Genomic DNA, 24080 nt, shown 5'->3' with positions numbered 1-24080 from the left:
CAGGCTTTTAATGTGTGTATAAAATGGTCCATAACGAAACGCAGGCTTCAGGGAGGAGGACCTTTTTCCCCTGGAATAATTGATGTGTCTGTCAGAGCTGCTGAAGAGGGTAAGTAGGAGTGGCTGAGGCGCTTGCAATCTGCTTTGTATGAATCGTGGGTTCCAAGTTAGTGGCTGCAGCTTGTATATATATTTCCTGTCAGCCCCACAGTCAGAGCCGAGGAGAGGACGGAGGAGCAGTGGAGCGGGATGGCGGAGAACAGCCCCGAAACGAACAGCTCCGTTCACCGGAGATGTCCGGCCCATACCTCGGCGGACAGAAACTCTTCATCCAGTGTCGGCGTGGCATCAAAATGGATCCGATTAAACGTCGGCGGGACGTATTTTCTAACGACCAGACAGACTCTGTGTCGCGATCCAAAATCATTTCTCTACAGACTGAGCCAGGCTGATCCGGAGCTCGACTCCGACAAGGTAAATGCTAAGCTAGTTAGCAACGTTAGGACTGCAGTTGGTTAACTCCGTCTCATTTTCCACAGAAATACCTGAACTTATATTTAATTGATAAAATTAAGCATTTGGGACAACTTGTAACAACAATTACTTTATTGTTTAAGAGAACCATCAGGTTTATAAAATCCTGTATTAATTCCCACTTAACTGTCTACTCGATTTTTTTTATGACTAGCTAGCAGTAGCCGGCTAGGCTAGCTAGATTCCGACAGTCACCACATGACATACGATCCGCTGCTAGCTTCTGTGTGTGCGTGTGTGTGTGTGTGAAGCTGTCTTATTTGTCAAGATGCCAGCTCTTGAAACACTTTATCTTTTTTTATTAGGTCTTTACAGACCTTAAAAAAACTGTGTGAGATTGTATCTGCGTGTTAACTCTTCTGCATTAAGATTAAAAAAAAGTCGGCACAGTTTGGGAAACTTTCTCCATCTGAGTTTATGGCATCAAGACAAGTCAAATGTTACACTGACATCAGCCTTAATGATTCTCCTAAACTGAGTGGCATTGATTAAAGCTATTGATATATTATGCACTTTGTACCTCGATGTAGAAGGTGTAAAAGTAGACTCTAGTTTAAAAAAGTTTAGCATTTTATTGCCGACATAAACGATATTTTCCTGAGTTAAAACGGAGAAATAACAAGACAAAAACCATCGGGCGGAAACGTTCATGCAGTTTGAGCATAATGGTTAAAAGCCATAATCTCAAACCAGTTACAATTTATTATAAGGCTGGTGTGATGTTTAAGTAACATAATTCATCTATTTTCTATTAAGTCCAGGGATTAAGTGTTAGTGCTATAATTAGCCTGCTAAATGTTCTACTACACTTTTAGGACTTTTATTACTCGACCAATGTGTTTTTGCCTCCTCTTTTGAGGTGACTCTGTTACTTGGCTGTGTTTGTTCTGCAGTAATCTGCCTCTGAGCTGGTGGTGAGGTTCCCCCTAATGAGCACATAAGTCATTGCCAAGTGGCGTGAGGTGCTGCTGACAGCTGAGAGCTCTGGATGAGGTCACTCCTCTCCCTGACTGGCCCTCAGTGCTCCAGATGCAGGAGCATTGATGTTCTTCTTTTCTCTTTGTTTGTCCATCTGTCAGTTTTAACAGCCGTGTGCGTGCTTTGAGGCTTCATTTTACTGCCCCGCATTATTCATTGTTATCATCTACTTGCAGATTTTAATCTTCACCCTCGCCCCCAGTTTGTATACTAAGCTGTGATGACCGCTCATCTCGTATTTTCATTCAAATAACTTAATCTCTGAATAATCAGCTTGCTTTTTTTTTGTCAGTTTATCCTGCATGAACAACGGATCAGTCCAATTCAATCCCTTGTTTTAAGTGTGTATCAGACTCAGGCCATTAGCTTACCTCTCTCCTGCAGTGAGTCTGCTTTTAGACGGCTCCATGTAAACAAAGACAGTTCAATATTAGATATTTCCTGTGCAACAGGGACTTCAACTATAAATTTTTTTTTTTTTTTTTTCTTTTTTTTTGAACCGAGCCAAGAAAGTATTGCTTTCTGTTTTTATTCTTTCCACTTTTTTTTTTTTTTTTGCCTCACACAACAGACCAGAGAGAAACAGATCAGAGAAGAGCTCTGTTTTGGTCAAATGCAGTATTGTGTTTCCAAGCCAAGGAAATGAGTGGTTGAATTCTCAGTCACGCAGGCTGACGTGCTTCAGAAGGACTCTTGAGGAGAACTGCATTATTCATATTGTTGACTGGAGTCTGTTTTGCACATTTGGGTAGATCAGGGGGAGAAAGTGTTGTGACGTGCACTGCCATCAAAAAACCTTGTATTTTCTTAATTCCTCACCCTTGAATTGGCATGCCCTTTATTGCTGTTTTGTTAGGTTGACATTGTTTTTGCTAGGTTTGTTCGACTTGCATGCCTATTCCCTGCTGCAAGATCATAAGCATGTAATTCAATTATAATTTTCAAATCAACAAGCGGAGTGATGCACATCGAGCAGCGATGCCTTTGGCAAATTCCTGCTCTCGAACTACTCGAGACAACTAGAGACCCAGCTTTATAACTTTGAGCCATGAATGCATTTTTCAAGTACCCTATCTTAAAGGATTCTTTTTCCTGCAACATCTCATTCACTTCCTTGTTCTTTCCATTTGCTGCCTGAAGATGTTCTCTGCGGTATTTCTGAGAGAAATATGGCCACCTTTTAATGCCAAATTCAGGTTTTTACGTCATGCCTGATCACACTGTGGGAGGCTACGTAAATATTTAACACGGTTCTCTCCTGCTCGGAGAAAGTGCTTCACAGGACACTGCAGAGTGCTGCTGGTGAATCAGGTGTGATTCAAGGATGCTCCTGGAGGCTTTTCTCGGTTCATTCCCAAAAGACCGAGCCTTGCAAATGAACCTTTTGCATTTCCTGCAAATTAAAATGTCATCAGCTGGACTTTTATTCTGTGTGTACGTCTTCGATGAAACCAATCAATTAACTTTAAGACTCTTCCTTATTTTTTTTTTTCCTGCTGCAACTAAGCACATTATTATTCTGTCTCGAGAAAAACTCCAGGTTGCAGTGATTTTCCTGCCTTGCCAGCTTAGCTGTGGATCTACAGTACTTATCTGCCTCTTGTCCTGACAGCAAAGCTTTTAGGGGACTTTCACAAGGAGCTGTACATTTACTGCCTGAAGGACTCCTCCCGTCATAAATTGCTCCACAAAAGCACTAACAGTGTTACCTTTGCAGAGTTGCAAATGGTAGAAAGAAACTGGCCTTCAAATATCTGTATTTAATATCTTGCAATTTGAGAAAGTCCTTCATGATAAAAGCCTGATGTGATGTGTGTATTATTTAAAAGATCAAGGCCTATTTTACTATGCCATTACTGCTTGTACTCCAGAGGGACTCCTGGCTCCGACTCTACAAGGATCAGACTTCCACTTGGCTAAGTAGGCACAGTCACATGACTCCGAAGATCTACTGCAACATCTTTTAAGTACTGTTTCTGCAGTGGGCTTGTACGACTCGGCTGCAGTGACGACCGAGCAGCATCTGATAAATCTTTCATTCTCTTTTATTCTTGGCCCTGTGCATCATGTTGTTACTTGTGTGTATCTCCTGCTGTTTCTCTTTTTTTTTTTTTTTTTTTTTTTTTTTTATAATTATAGGCAGCCATCTGCTGTATTATTCACTCGTCTGTTTGACATTTCACAGTGAATATCCCCACACCTGTCTGGCTTTAGTTGGTGGATGTTTGCATGCAGAGTTTTTGGTGTGCACCCATTGTTGTGCTGCAAAGCTAACATGCAGTGACATGTGAGTTTTGTTGAATTAAGCATTGAATTTCAGTGTCGGTGTGTTTGCAGAAGGCCTCATTATATTGGACATGATGTTGTTGAAGGGTGGGGTCTCCATGGTATTTCCTGTGTGAGGATATGTATTGCGTGTACAAAAAGAATGATAAGGTTTAATACTCTGCGGTGAAGCCCACCCCTCTAATTGGCTTTTTTGTTTACTTGGACGCTTTTAAACCCAGTCGCAGTTAAGCCTATTTCACCTCAGGCTTTGACTGTGCATGTGAAGAAGCTTTGGCTTTTTGCAGTAAGGCCAAACCGCAAACACAAAGTAACATAGCCCAACCTGCACTGCACTGACCCATTTCTAGTGGTTATTGTAGGCGGTGTTGACACATAGCTGATGTCATCTGTTCTCACGGTTCACACATGTAGGCTTTATCATATTTACTTTATTAATAAACCACTACAAGGTGTGAGCAGAAATGTTTTCTACTTCCTTGTAGCCCTCTTCCTATTCGCTCTCTGTCCCCTCCCCTTTGTTGCCCGGTGCTCCCAGGCCTCTGCCCCCAGAGACACAGCCCTTTGTTTTTAATGAAATACACTGTCCCCTTTGTGTACATGATCCCGTATTAGTGCCCCCATATTCATTCAACGTCCTCTTTACTGGGTCACTGCCATCCCAAGTTCCAGGTCCATAAATGCTGTGTTCCCCCAGGGGACGGGCTGCAGGCTCGTCAGCACAACAGCTCAGGGAGCGCAAAGTTTATAGTAGTGTTACGGTGCACACACTGTAGCTGCAAGTGTGTGATCTGTGGGAGGTTTGTTAGGCAGTACACAACAGCCTACAATACAGCCTTTTTCACTTGTCAGAGTAGGATCAGCAGAGGTAAGTCTAATGTCTTTTTTTTTTTTTAACCTTAAAAAAAAAAAAGTTCAAATCAAGTAAAAAGTGAATAACTTGCACACAAAACCAGGATAGCCATTTTCAAGCCCAATGTGCATTTACCTCCTCCTGGTATTAAACACGCCGTCATGGCCGGACAATCCAAACCGTCCTCTCGTAGAGTAATTGCACAAGAGCATGATTTACGTTTTTCTGCCCCGTCCTGTTTTTTTTCCTGCTGCGACGAGTGAAACTGTCTACAGATCTGATTTGTTTGAGGTAAATTTAGAAGCAGTAGTCCTCTGATGCTAGAGAGCTGCCAAGATCCAGAGTTGCGGAAAGCCAAACGTTATGAAAAGACTGAATATATGAAAGGAGTGATATGCAGTTTTGTCGTCTTGATCGAATTATTTGATAGAGAGGCTGCTGTTAAAAAGGTAACGAGTGGATAGACGTGGTCACATGTTAAAAAGACATCCAAACATTTAGTCCGTGGCTGCTTTTGCTTTGGTAGGAGGATAAAAGAAAAGGACAAACATAGTAGCCTAACTTTATACAGGATGTTAAAGTCAACCATGGAGTACAGTGTGGTTGGAATGTGGTGTGAAGTGCAATGTCTGTTTCCTCCTTGCAGGCCCACCTGTGCTTGTGCTTAATCTTGAGTGCGTCTGACTCGGGGTAATGAGACCAGAAGAGCGCTCCATCGGGCTCTGGTGGGATCTTTTTTTGTTTTAGAAAAGGAGGTCAGTCAGCAAAGTGAGTTTAGAGATTTATTAGGAAGAAAAAAAAAGAGAGCACTGGGACCTTCTCTCATTATGGGAAAGATTAATGGGTTCTGAGTTGAATCCTTCTCTGGAGTCATGAAGAAGAGGTAACCACCACCCCTGCACGTGTTCCTCTCTGCAGATTGGGCCGTAATGTGTGGGTTTGGCTGCAAGCTGGACTGCATGACTATGTCGCTGTGTTCTTGTGTAAATAATATAGAAGCTGCTCTGACCAGCGACGCTGCTAATTTGTTTCTGAAGCCATATACTCGCCTGATGCAAAGTCAAACATCCTGGAGCGTTTGAGGATTAGCCAGTCATTTGCTCAAGGCCTTTTTCACTGAGCGCTTCCTCTTGAAATGTCACGCGTGCTTGACTCACTAAATGTCACATCGTGTTAAACAACTTTAAGCGGCAAACTGGTGTCGGCTGCAGAAGTTAGACTGCTTTTTTCTTTCTGTGGTGTGGTAGGACATCCGGACTCGGCTATTTGTAGATTTTTAAGCCAAGGTGCTTTCTCCCGGTCCCCGAGGTGGATTCATCCTTCTGTTCTTGATCTTTTTCTGTTCTGCTCTAATTGTTTCAGCCGCCTCGATCCCCCACGAGACAAACGTGATCTAATCGCAGTACTTACAGAAGTAGGGGAATACCCAGCGGTTGTGGAGGAATCGGGATCAAACCCACGGCCTCTGGGAATAGTCAAGTGATATCCCAACGCGAGCGTGCGTTCGTGTTGCTTTGGCACATGTCTCTTCAACACTTATAGAGAATATCAGCACGAGTTGACCTCTGACCACGTGTTTTATTCACTGTGTAGGTGAAGGAAAACAAGCTAACATTAAGGAAATATACACGGTGTATCATTTGAACTATTAAAATAACTCTGTCCTTCACAATGAGATGATGAACCTACGTATACCTGTATTTAAACATCGTCTATGCAAAGAACACCTGGGGGGGGGAATGCTACTAAAATATACATTTGTGTTAATCTTATCATCTTCTATTTCTGATTCTCAGGATGAAACTGGTGCCTATCTCATCGACAGAGACCCAACATACTTTGGGCCGGTGCTGAACTACTTGAGGCACGGCAAACTGGTGCTCAACAGGGACTTGGCAGAGGAAGGTACTGTCTCTTTAAGAATACTTTCCAAAATAAGATGCACTTTTCTGTAGTTTGTTTTTATTTGGAGAGCAAGAGGTTGTCAAATGTAACGCGTATATTGTAAAGGAATCGAAAGACGTTAATCACAGAGAAGTAAAGATTCTAACATACGAGGAGTTTACATGTAATAAAGTCACTGCTTGAACATATCTGTCGAGGCTGTGGCAGCACTGATGTAATGAAGCGGAACTGTTTCTGTTGTAGGTGTGCTCGAGGAAGCTGAGTTCTACAACATCACATCACTAATAAAGCTCATCAAGGACAAGATCAGGGAGCGGGACTGTAAAACATCACAGGTGCGTGGAGTTCTGGCAGATAAATGTTGCGTACAGTTTCTGTTGTTTCTGCCCTTCCCCATCTCATTTGTGTCGCGTGTTCGCCCCTCCTCTCAGGTCCCCGTGAAGCACGTGTACCGGGTGCTGCAGTGCCAGGAGGAGGAGCTGACACAGATGGTGTCCACCATGTCTGACGGATGGAAGTTTGAACAGGTAAATCTCTGCCTGCTGGGCCAGCGCAGCAATCCTCCTTTCATGTGCTTCACCCACCCCGCTATGCTCACATTGACCCAGAAAGTCCAATCCTCAATATTGGAAGTGGCTCAAAAGCCAGACAGCAAATCAAATCTTTCTCAATGTCCGCATACGTGATCCGGGCATCCCTATCTGTGCTCTGATTGGTTGTTGCAGCTTGTCAGTATAGGTTACGGGCGGGCCCACCAGTCAGAGTTTCTGCTGATTGTGTCAAGGGAGGTGAAGGGAGAGGAGTCTGCTTTGCCAAACAACAGCGGAGAGGTGTGTCCCACAAATGTATGTCCACGGGCTGGTCACTGCATGGTCCCCATGTCGTCCATACACACTCCGTTGGCCATTGTTTGTCCCAAGTAGACACATAGCCGTTGGTCATTTCAGTTGATTCTTTGTAATGTGCATTTGTACTGCCTGCTCACCAGCGAGGATGAGACAACATGACACCTTTTTTTTTTTTCTTCTTCTTCTTGTCTATGATTTGATTTCATTATGCAGTTTCTGTTTTGTTTTTTTCTTCTTCTTCTGCTGTCACACTTTGAGAGCTTTTGTCTCGAGCCTTTTGTGTTTTTGCTTTGATGTAACCACTTGAAGATGCCGTGCCTTAAGAAGAGAATAGTTGTTTGGAGATGAAACATTTTTTGCACTCCTTCAGTAGGTAATCTTCACTTCAAATTAAATAGATTCAAGGCAAGGTGACATGAGAGTGTTCTTCAGTGGAACCATATGTTGTGTTGTAGGGAGAGTGCATAATGTGTGAATGAATCTTTCTGAGACCAGGATCACCGTTTCAGCTCCCATTAGAGCTGAAATGCTTCTAATCTTCTTACGAGGGTCAGATGGGAAACTCCTTGAAACACTCCTTATGCAAAGTCTGCAGCCCAGGAGAGCCTTTATGGAAAGCAAGCGATTTTTAAGCCTCCACGAGCACAAGCAATACATTGAATCCTGTTTTATTCCGAAAGTCCCTGGACGGCGTGAACCCACGGCAGCTAGTGCAGAGTATTTGGCCTTTCCACTGGGTTATTGCAAGAGTGATCACTGAACAACAACAAGTCTCCAGCAGCAGCAGCAGCTAATGAGGGGCTGCATGTCCCAACATGCACACCTGAGTAAAGACAGTTTACATGTAGCCTGCAGTGTAAACACACTTAACATTCAGCAGGAAAAGTAGTAATTCAGGAACAGGAGTTGTTCTGTTTGGTGTGCTCGCACTTAGTGTAGAAAGATGTCACAGATGTTCTCCCTGAATTTGTCCACTTGTGTCTGAATAACAACATTAGAAATGATTAGATTAGAGTGACGGGCATGTGGGGTTTTCTTATACCAGTCAAGTTGGTCACTCCTTGAAGAACAAAGACAGTTCCCTGTGTCATGATCCAGTTCTCTTTAAAATCGTATTACTACAAAAGCGAGCTGATTGCTGGAAGTTTGCCAGTTCCTTAGTTCAGGAGACGCTTTGTTTGAATCACTCGATTGCACCAATTCAAGTCAAGCTGTTCATGTTAAACTGGTCTATCAGGTCAAATCCACAATCCTCCCCATTGATTTCATCCCAGCATGTTTGCTTCCTGTCGTCCAGTCTTCCTGCACTTGTGTTGCTGAAACTATCCGCTGACTATCTCTGTCTGGCCTCCTTTTTTTTTTTTTTTCCCTCTCTCTCTCTCTCTCCCTCTCTCTCTCTCTCTTCTTGCGCCGTTTCTTTCAACATCTTTGCCTATTTGTGGAGCACCGGTTGTTTTATTTCTGTCTCATCACTTTTATGAATCTGTTTTCTTTTTACCTTTTTGATTTATTTTTGGATTTCAGTGCTGACATGTCTGCAGGTCTTCAAAAAAATGTTTCTCAATGCAATTTGAAAATGTGATCAACCTAGAAATTACATGTTTTGATGTAGCATATGCCGTATTTAAATGGGTTTTGAGGCCTTCCACTGCTCTGTTTGTAGTTTACATTGTCGTATTTCATATTGGGTTTAAATCTAAAAACTGAATGTCAGCCTTATATTGCCTGATATGATATGATGCATCTGTCTCATGAAGGCTAGAAGGAAAACCCTTTTAAATCAAACTTTAAAGTGAGCTCTGTAGTTAATGCTAAGATGTGTCTGTATGTGCTGTTTTCGAGTTATTTGATATGACTTTAACCCCTGCAGCAGGATAGGCCTCAGACCAGGTGATTAATCGCATGCAGCCTTTTCTTTTTTCTTTTTTCTTTTTTATTTCTTTGCCCAAAGATTCATTCATGAGTTTCATTCTTCACATTTGAAATATCCAGGATGCATTTTTAATGTCAGAAAACCTCAAGTGTTTATGTACAGGAGGGGGGGATCAGCAAATAAATTTATTACCCCCGATTGTCCAAAGGAGGCGCCAAAATTGACACAACCTGAAAGTTCCTAACAGGCGCTTTAAGCGATGTCTCATCGGTGAAACTTATCCTGTCATTTCAAAAATGATACTCGGACGACCTTTGAATTGAAGTTACAGGAACCTGTATTTTTTTTCTGTGGTTACAAGTCAACCTCTTTTACATAATTTGAATATATCCCTCCCTCTGTGATCCCACAATGTGTAACCTGATTTGATCTTCTACTCCATCAGTCTAAGGCTAACTCTCCCTCTGTGTGTGTCTCTCTAGCTGGTCAGCATAGGCTCCTCTTACAACTATGGAAACGAAGACCAAGCCGAGTTCCTGTGTGTAGTCTCCAAGGAGCTGCACAATCAATCATATGGGACAAACAGTGAGCCCAGTGAGAAGGCGAAGGTGAGTGTGTGCGTGTGTGTGAGCAGAGAGGGGCCGGCTGGAAATCCATCCATCGCAAACATAAGTGAATGACAACCTGTGCTGGATGTTTTTAAACTCATCACATTTATGAACATGTCACCAGGGGCCTGAAAGCACCACTGGTTTATTGATGAGAAAGCTCTATGAAGGAGGACATTGTGAATACTCAGCTGAAAGAACATTCTGCATTTAGAAACACAAGTGGTCCGAGGAAAAAGAGAAAATCAGAAATGTAAAAATAACAGCCTTCCTTTTAGACATTTCTCTAACAGAGCCAACCCAGCGTGTACACTTAGATTAGATTTAAGGTTAAAAAATAAATAAAAAAAATGCTCAGAGCACAGTAATCCCTCTTTGGGGTATTAAAGGGTGCATGTCTGCAGATTAGTGGTGCTATTGGAGAGGTCTGTCATTTTCTCAAGGGATGCAAGAGGCAAGCCCTGAAGAATTCTCCTTCTCCTATCAGGTACACATGAAGAAGCTTACTTGCACTTAGATGTCTATACAGCTAAAGATGTTCATGGGGATGAGAATCTATTGTTTGTTTTTTTTACGTTTCCACGAGCACGGAATCCCTAGGAGGTCCTTGTATACGATTGTTTTCTGTGCACAGTGACAAATGTGTAGAACTGTGCCCCTGGATTTGAGCTTCTCAATTTTTTCCCCATCCCTTTTGACCTGAGTTTTAAAGAGAACTTCGTAAAGTCTTTAATTTGTGAATGTGAATCCCTTCTTCACGTGATCCATTTAACTTTTCTCCTTGTTCTCCTTCCACCTCCATTCATTTCTGTTCTTTTTACACCGTGCCTTTTCTTGTCTTCTTCTGTGCCGTCTGCATGCTGCATGTTGCTCAGAGCGAGGACGAAGACACGGATTATGAAATGAATGACTCTGATTAGGGTTGAGCACTTATGACTCACCGGTGAGAGCTCAAGTGCTCGTAGTCCCTCCACCACACCACCGTAGTTTGACCCTCAACCCCCCCTCCACCCCACCCCCCCTTGCTCGATGCAGTTCACAATACTGAAACAAACGAATCCCGATCAAAAGCCAGATGTGTCCAGCTCAAACGACTGTGTGATGCTTCAGTGTTGTTTGAAAAGCAAGTGGGACGTTGTTTCAGTGGTGTGGACAAGATCGTAATAATTGTCACGCTCACAGCCTTGGTTATATGGAGGCCTGCTGAATCATACGCTGCTGCACTTTGACTCACTGTTTCTCATTCAATAACATTGAAGTTGGGGGGGGGGGGGGGGGGATATGTCGTAGCAGCTCTGACATCACGGTTAAGTCTTAACAGTTTTTCCAATGATTCAAATCTCTTTAAAAGTAGGCTGCTGACGTAAGTGCTTCACACAGAAGCAAAAACTAAAATCCCCGAACTAGGCTATGAAGTATTTTTAAAAAACAGGGTTTTTTGCCTCCAATAACCTAAACCCAGTGATATTCATGTTCCTTTCATGCACAACAAGAAAACAGCATGAGTTGTCATTATTGTAGTGAAATAGCGTTGCAGAAGACACATTAAAGTGACCAAGACGTTCAGATTGAATCTGTTCTGTAAGAATCCGAAACCAGCTGCGTATGTGGTTTAATGGCTCAGCTTCTAAATTCTCTTAATAGGTTTGATTTCAGCACAGACTCAATGAACGGGTGCAAAATAAGTATTTGAGTAATGAGTGTTTGTAAGTAATTAGGCATTTTAAAATGAAGAACATAGAAGTCTACATGAAGCTCTGGGTTTGCATTTTGTCATATTTGAGCCAGTTTGGGAACATTCAGGGTGCAGTGGAAAGTATCAGCAGTGTGTTCTCCTGGTACCAAGGTTGATCCCACCCGACAAGCGTCCCTGCTTCCTGAGTTCACCCTAAAGCCGAGCGCTCTGTAGCCATGTTCTGCGTAGTATCTGACAATGCTTTGCTCTCTTCACTTGTGCACATCCCTTTGTCTTCCACCTTCACTCTGCGTTTGATTCTGCCAATGTGTAGAAAAGACGCATGTGTGCTCGGGGAGAAAATATCTTGTGACAGGAATTTAAAAAAAAACCTGTTATGAAGTGACACCATGAAGCTGTAGATTATATAAAGTCTAATGAATGTGTTCTTGTCTTTGTTGGTCTCTGCAGATCCTTCAGGAAAGGGGCTCCCGGATGTGAAGAGGACTCAGTATTAAAAGGTCCAGGTGTTATGATGCAAACATATCATCTTTGTGGAAGAACGTTTGGCACAATGGAGATTTAAAGGGAGGGCTGTGCATTTATTTTGTGTTTCCCTCCATCTTGTTTTTTATTTCTTGATGTAAATAACGCTGTTTACTGACAATTTGTGCCTGTACATTTGAACTGGACCTTTTTTTTCTTTTCTTTTTTTCTTTTTAATTAGGGGCAAGTTTTGTTTTTCTAATTGAAAGTAAGGAATTTGCGATCTGCATATGTTTTATGGTATACAAATATGGCCGCCATGGTTTAAGGCCAATGATTCACTCAGGGTCATCTGTTGAGTTAATTCTTAAATCCTCCAACTTGAGGGTCTGGAAGGGGATCAGAAGGGTCTTTATCACTCAAAAGTATCGAACTCAAAAGTCATTTGTTTCGAGATGTTAAGAAGGGAACTTTGCATTTTTTTTTCAGCACATTTTAAAGAGTTAAACTATTAAATGTGAAATGTACCGCCCAAAACAAAGCGATAAAAACTTTACGAAAATTTCAAACAGTTATTCTGAGATTTTTGATCATGAGGACCCAAGTTCAACATTTCCGATACATTTGAGACGTAACACTTTGATTTCAAACTGTGAGAAATAATGTGTGTGAGACGCTGTAGGAAAAGGGGCATTGGGGCTTTTTTTGGGTGATAATACAGTGACCACAAAGCTCTGTTTTCACACAGGCTAAGTAATCGGATTTTGGAGATGCAACAGAAAACTCTTGATTGATTTCGAATGATTCTTTTATTGATTGCTTGTTTTGGCTTTGAGAAGTAAATGTGTTGTCAGTGAAGCTGCTTCTGGCATCATCATCGAACTCTTATCGTACAACCTTAGTAACAACGTTAGCCACAGATATGACCTTTGTGTGCTGTTGGAAGAATAAGTACTTATCATATTTTTAGAGAGAGTCCACATAGCTGTTTTATAAGGAAAAGAAGCTCAAGTATTGGATGCGGCTTTATCTGCGTTCACAATGTTTAGAGTAAGATTTCTGCTGCCTCAATGACTGGGACTTTTTGTAGTTTCCAAACAAAGTAGAACTGTTCTTTCTTAATGTTCATTGAAAGTTTCTATCAAGTTGAATCTGTCAGTTTATTCTTATCTTTAAATGTAGTTCCTCATGTTCATAAGTCTAAAACTAACTGCCAAAATAGTCACAGGTGTTTCAAATGTGAATTCTGGTTTACAGTGCTTTTTATTTTTTAAACAGCAGTGTCCTCCGATGACATCACGACTCCTGCCAGGACAAACATCCTCAGGACGGTGGCGTCTTTATTTTACTTTTTGTACCCAGTGACTTCTGAGTTTCCCCTTACTAGTGTATTTTGTATGTTTTGAGGGAACCTTTTTTTTTCATTGAGACCTCTTATGACAATTTTTTTTTATTTTTAAATGGGAAGTTTTCACAGTGTGAGGTTTGGGGACTAGAACTGTTAAAAGGTAGGGGTGAAGGATTTCCTGTTCATATCCGAGGACTTTTGTTTTGATGTAAATAATCTAAATTCAATAATAATATTTAACTCTTACAACAAACTGCACGTTTTGTACACTGTATAGAGAAAACCCGACTTCAGGAGGAAGTTGTTTATACTGGATCTTTAAAAGTGAGAAAAGCTTGATATTAACTTTACATTGTTTGTACAGAGATTTCCAAGTGACGATTGAAACAGCTCATGCTGAGTTTGCTGTGTTTAACTGACGAACATGCCTGGAACCTGTTTTGATAACCAATTACAAAGCTATATTTGGCTGGCTATGAAGTTGACTGTTACATTTAAAAAAACAACAAAAAAAACAAATGTATTTTCCTGCATTGTGATAGATTCTAAGCATTTTTGAATTGTGTAGATTTCGTACACAGCATTACAAGCACTACAGTGGGAAAACAACACTGTGCACATTGCTTACAAGCCTGTAATGTTGTAGATGTAAATACTGCATTTTAGAACTCCTTTTTTTTATAGAACTTTGTTTTCAGGTTGGATGTGTGATTTTTAATAGGTTGGATATTTCACTCACAAATAATCATTTAGTGTTGCCTTTTTCCCAATGACCAAAATCCATTGTCTTATGTGTATTGTGCACATTAATCTTAGTGTCGGGGACGAGTCAACTTTTCTTAATGCTGGCACTCTTTGTATATATAGACTTGTTAAAGACACAAAAAACCTCCATTTACTCACATGTACACGTATACACTTGCCTAAAACAATTTTTATATTGTTGGGGAAACAAGTATGGATGCATGTTTTTTAACATAGATCTACACATGTACACACAGACACACACAAGGGCTTTTAAAGTGCAAAGTTTGACATCCGCAAACAGATTCAATCGAGGTGGACTGGATTTTCTCTGCCAGAAATAGGCTATGTTTACATTTGCTATAGTATTCTGAAGCCTTCCAATTATGTACTGTCTTGCACTCCCTCACACACATTTTAAACATTGGTCTGACTCGTGTGAAAGCACTGATTGCAACTAGCACTCCTGACTACATGAACTGATGACGTGCAGACTGGTTAAAAAACAAATAACTCCATCCATTCCTGATAGCCTGTGCTTGAGCGTTGCAGACAATCTTGCCGATTGCAGAAATACTCACTTTTGACAAAGGTGAAACGTAAATTGCGTAAGCTCAGAGTAAAGGTCAACTTGAGGGTATTGTGTTTAGACTTTTCTTCCTGCAGACTGAGATGGTTTTTTGTGCTTGATTTACTTGGTTCAATTGTAACTTTATTTGATATTCTCTTGTCTGAGGTGTGTAACCCCCTCCACTTAAGCAACCAATTCCCTTGACAAATTGGTTGTCTGGTTGAGCATTTGGCATTGATAATCAATTGTGTAATGGACAAACTTATCAAAATCTGTAGCCTGATACTTATAAGTGCCCTGTTTGTTTTACATTTAAGTCATAAGCCACAGACCACTGTATTGCATGATTGAAGATTATCACACTTGTAATCAGAGGGAATGAATGTGTCATTTTTCCTTAATCTAGCAGTTACATTAATGAATAAGGTTCTCATATCACTAAAAGATCACATCTATACGATCTTATGCAATGTTACAATTATACAATCAAAGTATGATGTTAGGAGATAGATCTGTATGGTCTTGCATACGATTAACTCAATAAAAACATGTCATTAATGTGTGAACTTTTTTCCCCCTTCAAATGTTTCGACTTTGTGGCTTTGTAAGATTTAATTACTAATTCATACATATTGTCACTAAAATTATATGATACTTATAAACGTATGCATGTAGAGTTCGCCGTGTGTTCAAACCTGCGCTTATGACTGAAAATATCTCAAGTTGTGGTACATGGCGACCTCTTGTGTCGTTTTCTCAACTCACATCACTATGGTATAGTTGCCTGGGGAAATGCCTGATTAAAAGGAAACTATATTTATCATTTTTATTCGGTAGTTACACGGTATTATTTATAGATAAGCAAGTAAGTTTAATTAAAACGCTTTCTAATTGTAATTATAATTTGATTTGACAGACGTTATCGTTTGGATAAACGTCCTGCGCGCTCAAAGATGATCTACGAGACCAGATGAAATATGTTGGCCAAAATGGGACGTCTCCTGAATGGCCATCCTTGATCTACAAAATGTTTTTTTTTTAACTTTGTATTTCTGATAGCTACAGATACAATTATACTAATTAAATATTTCTATAATGATGTTACCGTGAGAAATTGCTAATTGCTATTTTAATATCTGAGCAGGTAAGGTTACGTAGCGGTATGAGTGAAAGCATCGCCGCAAAGCTAATGATATTCCTCATCAGTCAAAAGTGCATGCCTTGCAAACAAAACAGGACTATTTCAATCACACGGTATGGAAAACTATAAACAATTGCTATTTCTCCGACGAAATCATTTTCCGTTGCAGAGAAAAAAAACCCTCAATATGTTAAGAGACAAACGCGCCGCCTGATTTTCCAGGGGGTATTTAAACAATGCCGGAAGTGCGCGGTGGATGACTATCTTGCGTCGCTGTTTCCGTGTCTGGCTTGAGTCGGAGCGGGTGGTTTTTCAGGAGGGAAACTTTGCAAGGTTTAACGGGATTTGAGCACGCTTTTTACGTTTCGCCTAATTACAAGAGCCATTGCAGCCACACTGAGAGGTAGGAATACACCTTAATTAAACGATATGTTGATTTGGTCGTGTATCATGATATTTTTTCCGCTTCAGTTTGCGCCATTTTCGCTAGTTTGGTAATGCACAAATGTGCGCCTTTCAGCTCTGGCGTTCTTTGTCCCTATTCTTTAATGGACTGTAATGTGTTTGTTTTCTCTGGAATACACCACATCCTTTTTTATATCCGAAAGTACATGTTATTAAGCGTCAGAGGAAAGGAAGTGTTCCGTTTCTTATCCAAAATATGTGTCAAATCAAGTGCAATTGCGCATCTTTGTGCTGCATCAGGCCGTGTCAGACGCTAACAGCGCCTCTTTGGATAAAGCATGATTCTGGCGCACATGAGTTAGCTGCACGAGCTAACCGGTTAGCATGCCCATCAATCAGCGTTAATTGTCAGCGTGTGGACGCTTACGTGACAGCAAGTTTTAAAGAATGTAAAACAGATATAACACCGTTTTCGGGTCCTTTAGTCCAGCTCGAAGCGCGACCGAAAGAGAAGAAGAAACGTGTGTACATGCATGTATCTCAACCGGCTAATCTGGCTAGCCACCTTGACTGAACCAGACATGTTTAGAAGACACTTGAAGATAAACCGATGAAAGCTGTATGAATTTCTTACTTGAAGTTTGCCGCTTTTATTGTTCAATTCTTTCGCGACAACCCAGTGGCTTTAAAGTTAGTAAACAATACTAGTTAGTGTCAGCGCCGTATTGTTGCTTTGCCTCGTTGTCATTAAACCGTCGTTGCCATAGAGATCTGTTATTAGACATTCCAACAGAAGCTCCTAATTAGCTCTCCTGTGTAAACATCAAGGAGTGCAGGAAGTCCTTGCCTGTGTACATTATCTACTGAAGCTTTATATTGGAGGTCACTCAGGTGGATAGTGTCAGGTTTATACCCGACTCTGCACTATTAACTCTTTAAATCACTTGGGATTCTCACTCAACAGAACCACCAGTTATTAAGGCACCATTTGTGTCTGTAAAGTTTCCCATTAAACCGATCTAAAAGTAAATTTACTCAAATAACATACAGCAATAAACCTTGTCATGTTGGTTATTACTGGATGGACACTATTTGTAGAGAAGAGTAAAAATAAATGTAGAGACTGTGGCTGTAACCACCCCAATACTTTTGTAAACAAGTAATTTCTCATTATTTTCATTTTTTGCCGTTGTATTTTGAAATCATTTTTCAATTATATAAATCAACCAAATTCTTTCATCCTACTTGACTTTATAAATAACCAAAGCCACTGATAGTGTCAGCACCAAGAACAACTTGTCATGATATCAAGGTCAACTCCAGTTTTCATACACAGTAATACAGTCCTCGACAAAGTCTTGGATTTGCATAGTCATTCCTGATATTGGACATGATTAAGTATAACTGACATTGCATCTTTTTCATTTTAGGAGTCCACAAATCATGTCAGGCATTGCATTGAGCCGGCTTGCCCAGGAGCGCAAGGCATGGCGGAAGGACCATCCTTTTGTAAGTAGATCCACATTCACTGTTAGGGTAGATCTCAGTTGTCATTGTGTTTTGCCAATTTCTCCAGAAAAAACTGACGTCTTAACTGTTGAAAATCTTTCAGGGATTTGTTGCTGTACCAACAAAAAACCCAGATGGAACCTTGAATCTCATGAACTGGGAATGTGCTATTCCTGGCAAGAAGGGGGTAAAGTATCTCAGTCTGATTGTAAACAAAATGTTGTTGTGAAGCACTCACTGTGTCATGAAACTAAATGTGCTCTTTATCAGATGTGCTTTTATATTGTAGATGTAGTCAATAAGTTGTATCATAGCAACACTACATAGGTGTATCTTGCACTTCTGTTGCCACACCAACAAGATTGAAACTTTAGGGACTGACACAGGCTTGAGAATTTGATCATTCTTACTCAGCAGTTCTAAAGTGAAACCTGTTACTGAGCTTGAACCTCAAACGATGAAACGTGTATTTATTTATTTTTTGTCTCCCTAGACTCCGTGGGAAGGAGGCCTGTTCAAACTCCGCATGTTGTTCAAGGATGACTATCCCTCATCACCTCCTAAATGTGAGTTTGAGTGCCCGACCTGCGTAAACACAACTGTGGATTGTCATTACCTCTCACATGGTTATCATCTTTTGGCACATGCTGTACAGTGCATTACCAGTTCTCATTTGTTATCCAACACTAGGAAGAGGAATGGTTTGGCTAGATGCCGATCAAAGTAAGTTAACAAACATAAACCCTAAACCATAAACCCTTACAACATGTCGTCGTATCCTTGTAATGTAAATGGACATTAACTATAGCCCAAACTAACTGCAGTTAAATGGTATCAATGGTTGATTGTTTAAACTCTACTTTATCGAATGTAGAAAAATACTGTTTTTCAAAATTTACAGACGTAACATCATTAAAGAAATATTTCCTTAGTACAATTATATCTGTAGCTATTAGACATATGAAGTTAAAAAAACATAGTTTGTAGATCAAGGATGGCCATTCAGGAGACGTCCCATTTTGGCCAACATATTTCATCTGGTCTCGTAGATCATCTTTGAGCGCGCAGGACGTTTATCCAGACGATAACGTCTGTCAATATTACGATATGCTCATGAGCAATAGTCACATTGGAGGACGCGCAATGTCAGGAGAGACAAAGTAACTTGAACATGTCACAAGATGGCGTTCTATGTCGGTTGATGCAAACAAAATATTACACAGTTCTCATTTTCTATGACTAATCTACGAGGAAAGTCTGATATTGTGTAACAAGTGCAGCCCTTCAGCGGAGCACTGAGTGACCTGACTGCTGAGCATGTAGAGCCTGTGTCCCACCTGCCTGTAATCATACGTGTGACACTGCTATTGCCCCACATTCTGTCACCTGGATGGACGATCAAGGCGGCTTATGAAGGTTTAAAATCTGTTATCAGAAGCACCTCGCTGGTTGACACTTCAGTTACACATGCTGACTATGTTCTAATCAAAAGTGCCGTGCGATTGCTGCTTTTTAGCGGCTTAATTTTTTTTTTTTAACCATACGTACAGGAGAGTTTTTATTGGTCACAGGCCATCGTACAAAACGGAGCTTTCCCTTTAACAACTAACTTTGGACCAGTAGATCCAAGTGTTTGTGTAGAGAAACAAACTGAACAGAAACTGTGTGATCAGGATTTAATTTTTATTTTATGATTCCTCCCACACCTCAGTAGAAGACTGTACACTCAGGTGAAGCATGTGTTTAAGTTTATTTTAAATTTGAACACCACAGCCGCATTTTAGGATGATGTAGTATAACGGGTTAACCCAGAGTGAAAAACGTCCTTATTAAGGAAGTCACATTGTTCCAGTAAGCAACAGTTAAAAGATTATTTTTCAGACTGTGATCGGGATGTCAACACCCAGAATCCTTGCGTCCCTAGCTGCAACACCTGACAATTTGTAAAGTTTTTTTTTTTTTCTGTCCAAACAAGTTTTGCTTTTCTTACTACTTGTCTTCACAACGTGTGGTTGAAGTAGCAGGGGTCATTTATTTTTAAGATTCTATATTTAAGGAACCCAGTGATTCAATAAAAATCACACTATTTCATTTTATTTCTGTAGCTGAGCTAGACGATGTGTGTATCTGGTATTTTTATTTTATAAACTATTAATCTCCGAAAGGGGACATTCTAGTTCACACTGTTATTTTAGAGACATGCTTATCACACATGTGCACAAGCTGGACCTGTGGACGTGCACTAATGGAGAGATGCCCTACTGGAAGCGTGGGGGGGGGGTGTTAGGTGCATGGCTTAAGGGCACCTTAGCAGTGCCCCAGAAGTGGTCTGGTATCTCTCCAGCTATTAGACCAACTTCCAACCTCCGGTTCCCAACCCAAGTCCCTACAGGTTGAGCTACTACTACCCCCCCCCCCCCCCTTCAGTTCTTCTTTACTGAATGATTAGAACTGACCTCTTCAATACTCTGATCTATCATTTGGCTGCACAGTGTCGGCCTGTCATTGTGTGAATCATTAAATTACCACTGTGGAACACCCGCAGCGTCTGTCACTGTGACGTGTGGAACCTCTAATATCAGGGCTGCTTTGTCAGAATGTCATTCAAATCTGGCTCGGGTGAAAATCAGGGACGACTTCCTCATCCATGAACGTAACATAAGCTCACTTAGCATTCTATTGTGTTTCAGGTAAATTTGAGCCTCCACTCTTTCATCCAAACGTGTACCCATCAGGCACTGTATGTCTATCTATTTTAGAGGAGGACAAGGACTGGAGACCGGCCATCACAATAAAGCAGGTTTGGACCATCAACTTTGCCTCGTTAGCAAGAACTTAGGCAGAAATGTCCTAGACATCGCCTGTCATCTTTCCCCTTTGGTCTCACGGCTGAGCTTTGCTTAGTTTTTAATACACTTGATTTTAAATCCCCTTTTTTTAATTTGTTGTCAAAGATGAATCATAAACAGTCCAGCAATGAGTCATTGGGGTGCAACAGAGGTTTGAATGACAATAAGTGCGATCTGGCGACTGTCAGATAATCTAGCAATAAGTAAGGTCTTTAAAATGCTTTTTGAAAACGTAACGATGAGCGTGGTCTGTTTACATGTTCTTTTGTAATGTTAACAGGCAGAGAGAGTAAGGACCTCTACCTGCTTTTTGTAAAGTGTCTTGAGATAGCACTTGTGAATTGACGCTGTACAAATATTGATTGATTGAACTGAAGCTAAAAGCATGAAGCAGAAGATACTAAAATATATTTAGACAATGTGTTAATGAAATACCATTATCAATACTACGAATCCTCTTAGAGCTCCTGACTTAGCTTAAAAAGCCTAGCAAGGACTTAGCCGAGAAGTGATTTGGGATCAATCTCTGAGTGATGAAGAGACTTGGAGTGGATTCAGATTGTTCCTCCTATCCGCTTTCATTGTTCTCTTTACCTAGGTTAAGGAAAGGTGTTAGGAGAATTCATAAAGAATTCAGGGAAAGGCGATGGCTTTGCTCTGACCGTTTGAAGATGACGGTGGTCTGCTGTGCTGACACGCGATTTTTCCGAAGATGGACGACAAATGTGCATCTAAAATAACTTTCCGCTGTGCCTTCTTACTGGTGAAAGAAATCCTAACCACCACAAGGTTTGCATTGAAATGAAAGGAACATGGGCAACGTGTAACGAAAGCACACCTTCCTGTCCACTCGTACGTCAACATTAATCAACAATAAGGATGATTGTTTGAAATGAATTGCCTAATGTTCACTATTTAACGTCACCAGTGAGCACAACTAGTTACATTTATGTAAGATACATAATGTTTCAGACATTCAAATGTATAACTGCGCAAAGCTTTCTTAAGTGACTGAAAATGGACGGGATCTTTTATCATACATATTTCAGTCATTAGTTTTTGTGAACAGTTGGACGAGCGAGTCACTTTGGATGCCGCGGCCGCACGGGATTGTGGGGCGGCACCATCGCCCCGCCGTCACAATGTGTGGGAGCATTGTCGCACCTTTCCTTCGCTTTAGGAGAATTCAAATGGCTCTTATCGCGGCTGCCACTTGCATGCTTCCGTGATCACGGTAAAGAGGATAGTGAACGGAGATACGAGGAACAATCCAAATGCACCCAGAAACCTTTAACTTAGCGAGGTGTGGTTGACCCGCTTGCTTGGGATGACGCATTTTTTTTCCGAAGCTGTGATTGATTCATCCTGGGGGGGGGGAATCAAGAAAAAGGTCAATCGTGGACTGGAGTCAGACACGATGTAATTATGAACACGGTGAAATTAGCATCTGCCTGATCATGTGTATTCAGGAAGCTTTGTGAATATGGCCCCAGATGTCTTCATCCCATAGCGCAACAAAGCATGTTGAGGCCAGCTGAGCCAAACTAAAAGAGTTTATACGTTACAACCAGCAGTAAGGGGTACTTTCTTTAGTTTTTATACAGATTCCTTCGTCACCTCCATGTTAGGTATTTGGAAGTTCTCAACACAGCCTATACGCCTAATCGATCATTGGTCACCTATCAGTTGGATTGTGTTGATTGCTGAAAAGTAAGGCTCCTTTTTGATTCCTTCTTTGAGATCCAGCTCTGTCTCACTTAGTCCTCTGTCCCTCAGATCTTATTAGGTATCCAAGAACTCCTAAATGAACCAAATATCCAGGATCCAGCCCAAGCAGAAGCTTACACAATCTACTGGTAAGTGGATGTCTTCAAACCGGATCATGAAAACGTACATAAATACTATAATGTGTAAAGGGGAATGTTTGTGTGTCGGGGTTGAAAGTGATGAATTTGACTATTTCTGACATTGTCAGACACAGACTTCAAAACCAAATGAATGCAGGACTTTTGATTTGTTATAACTCAGTGACGAAGCGGCTGCTTGTAATGCTAAAGGAACTATGTGATTAAAGTAGATGCTTGCTCAGTGACCTCATCTCATCTTTAAACGTGCGTTTCATCCTTAATATTCAAGTGTGTTAACTTGATAGCTTCTTCTTCTCCATGTCAATCCTGATCAAGATAAATGTAAAGCTTTATAACCTGGTGTATAATGACAGATCTGAGCTGATCCCTGCATTTTCTATTTCTGTCATATCAACTGAAAATCCTCCCTTTTTTATTTCCCTTCTGCCCTCTTAATGGTTTTGTTTCTATTGTTGACTTTCATCTGAACAACAAGATAATTATTTTGTTTCATCTTTCCAGCCAAAACAGAGTAGAATATGAAAAAAGAGTTCGAGCACAAGCCAAAAAGTTCTCCCCCTCGTAAGGCCGAAGCCTCTCTCCGCTCCGGCAGAAGGAATGGGTTTAACAAGGATCACCTCCCCGCTCAGTCTCTCGATGAATGTGCTCCTCTCTCATCAGGACTTGCTTAAAGACTTCTATTTAAACTCCACACATTCTGTGCCATCCGTTCTCCTCTCGCCTATCCATTTTTGTTCTTAATTGCCAGTTGGCGCATAATGCTGGGAGGGGATGGGTGCTCCAGCACCCTGGTCGTTTCTTTTTAAACATTAATTGTCTTATGTGGTGCAAGGGACACAGCTCGCTACCAGTTTCATCAACTCCATGCAGGCTGGCTGTCATCAATGTTCAAAGAAGAAAATGTCTTTGTTTTATTTAGCTCTTTCACAGGGTCTATTCCTTTCTGTTTTCCCCCTTTTATTTTCCATAAATTTAATGTAAAACTAGCTTCTTTCATTGTCAGTATTTCAACTGCTGTATAATGAATGGCACTTTTATACTGTTGTATCTCACTAGTGTCTCTAGATGGCTCTGTCTAATTCTCTTTCCCAGGTTTTCTATTCAGCATGCTGTAATATACGATAGAATCTGCTGCCTTGGCTGTCTTTTTGTTATTCAGAGTGTTTGCTATGGAATAAATAAAAATGGCCATGATGACTGAAGCAGATAGGCTTACTTCTGTACCAGACTTTAAGGTTATATGGTGCTTTGTTCATGTATGTGTTGGCGTAAATAAAACTTTCTACAAACTTACTTTTTTCTTTGTTCCAATTAACCAGAAAAGATCAGAGATCTAAGTCGTATGTTTTTCCAAAAGTAACTTAGATTTTTTTTTTTATCTGATTTAAGATGGGCCTGCACAAAACAACAAAGTGGAATGCACAATGTAAAAGGAAACTTTATTTGACCAAAAGCCGTGTTATAAGTCATCTGACTTACAGACTCCATGTGCCTCTGCAAAATGCAACAACTTGTTTTGAGCAGAGTTGTGTATTTCATGTAAAGAACCTTTATTGACTGATTGCAGATGACTGAACGGTTAGGTTGCACATCATGTAC

At 40.8% G+C, this 24080-nt stretch overlaps 2 protein-coding genes and 1 long non-coding RNA gene across 8 annotated transcripts; 2 read left to right on the top strand and 1 right to left on the bottom strand.

Moving 5' to 3' along the window:
* The first annotated feature begins 8 nt into the window (after window positions 1-8).
* On the top strand, window positions 9-15267 carry kctd5b (potassium channel tetramerization domain containing 5b). Of its 6 annotated transcripts, none has more exons than XM_079333541.1 (8): window positions 9-109; window positions 204-474; window positions 6448-6556; window positions 6800-6891; window positions 6988-7083; window positions 7282-7401; window positions 9760-9885; window positions 12032-15267. In XM_079333541.1, exons 2-8 carry the CDS (start codon window positions 250-252, stop codon window positions 12059-12061), a joined length of 798 nt encoding a protein of 265 aa, XP_079189667.1. In that variant the 5' UTR covers window positions 9-109; window positions 204-249; the 3' UTR covers window positions 12062-15267. The 6 variants fall into 6 exon arrangements, with proteins under 6 accessions (XP_079189667.1, XP_079189666.1, XP_079189665.1 ...); XM_079333540.1 differs by having other exon boundaries at window positions 14-119; window positions 216-474; XM_079333539.1 differs by lacking the exon at window positions 9-109 and having other exon boundaries at window positions 126-474.
* On the bottom strand, window positions 14064-17638 carry LOC306817009. Its single transcript, XR_013777965.1, has 2 exons — window positions 16890-17638; window positions 14064-15505 (listed from the first exon to the last, which is right to left on the bottom strand). It is a non-coding gene; the product is annotated as an uncharacterized lncRNA (long non-coding RNA).
* Window positions 16113-23774, top strand: ube2ib (ubiquitin-conjugating enzyme E2Ib). Its single transcript, XM_079333545.1, has 7 exons — window positions 16113-16253; window positions 17686-17764; window positions 17868-17951; window positions 18258-18330; window positions 20455-20564; window positions 22390-22469; window positions 22983-23774. The coding sequence occupies exons 2-7, from the start codon at window positions 17699-17701 to the stop codon at window positions 23044-23046; spliced, it is 477 nt and encodes a 158-aa protein (XP_079189671.1). The 5' UTR covers window positions 16113-16253; window positions 17686-17698; the 3' UTR covers window positions 23047-23774.
* The last annotated feature ends 306 nt before the right edge of the window (window positions 23775-24080 follow it).

Source organism: Symphodus melops (genome assembly GCF_947650265.1).
Source record: "Symphodus melops genome assembly, chromosome: 21".
Taxonomy (NCBI): domain Eukaryota; kingdom Metazoa; phylum Chordata; class Actinopteri; order Labriformes; family Labridae; genus Symphodus; species Symphodus melops.
Note: the sequence above shows the minus strand (reverse complement) of the source record. Positions and strands in the feature narration are given on the sequence as shown.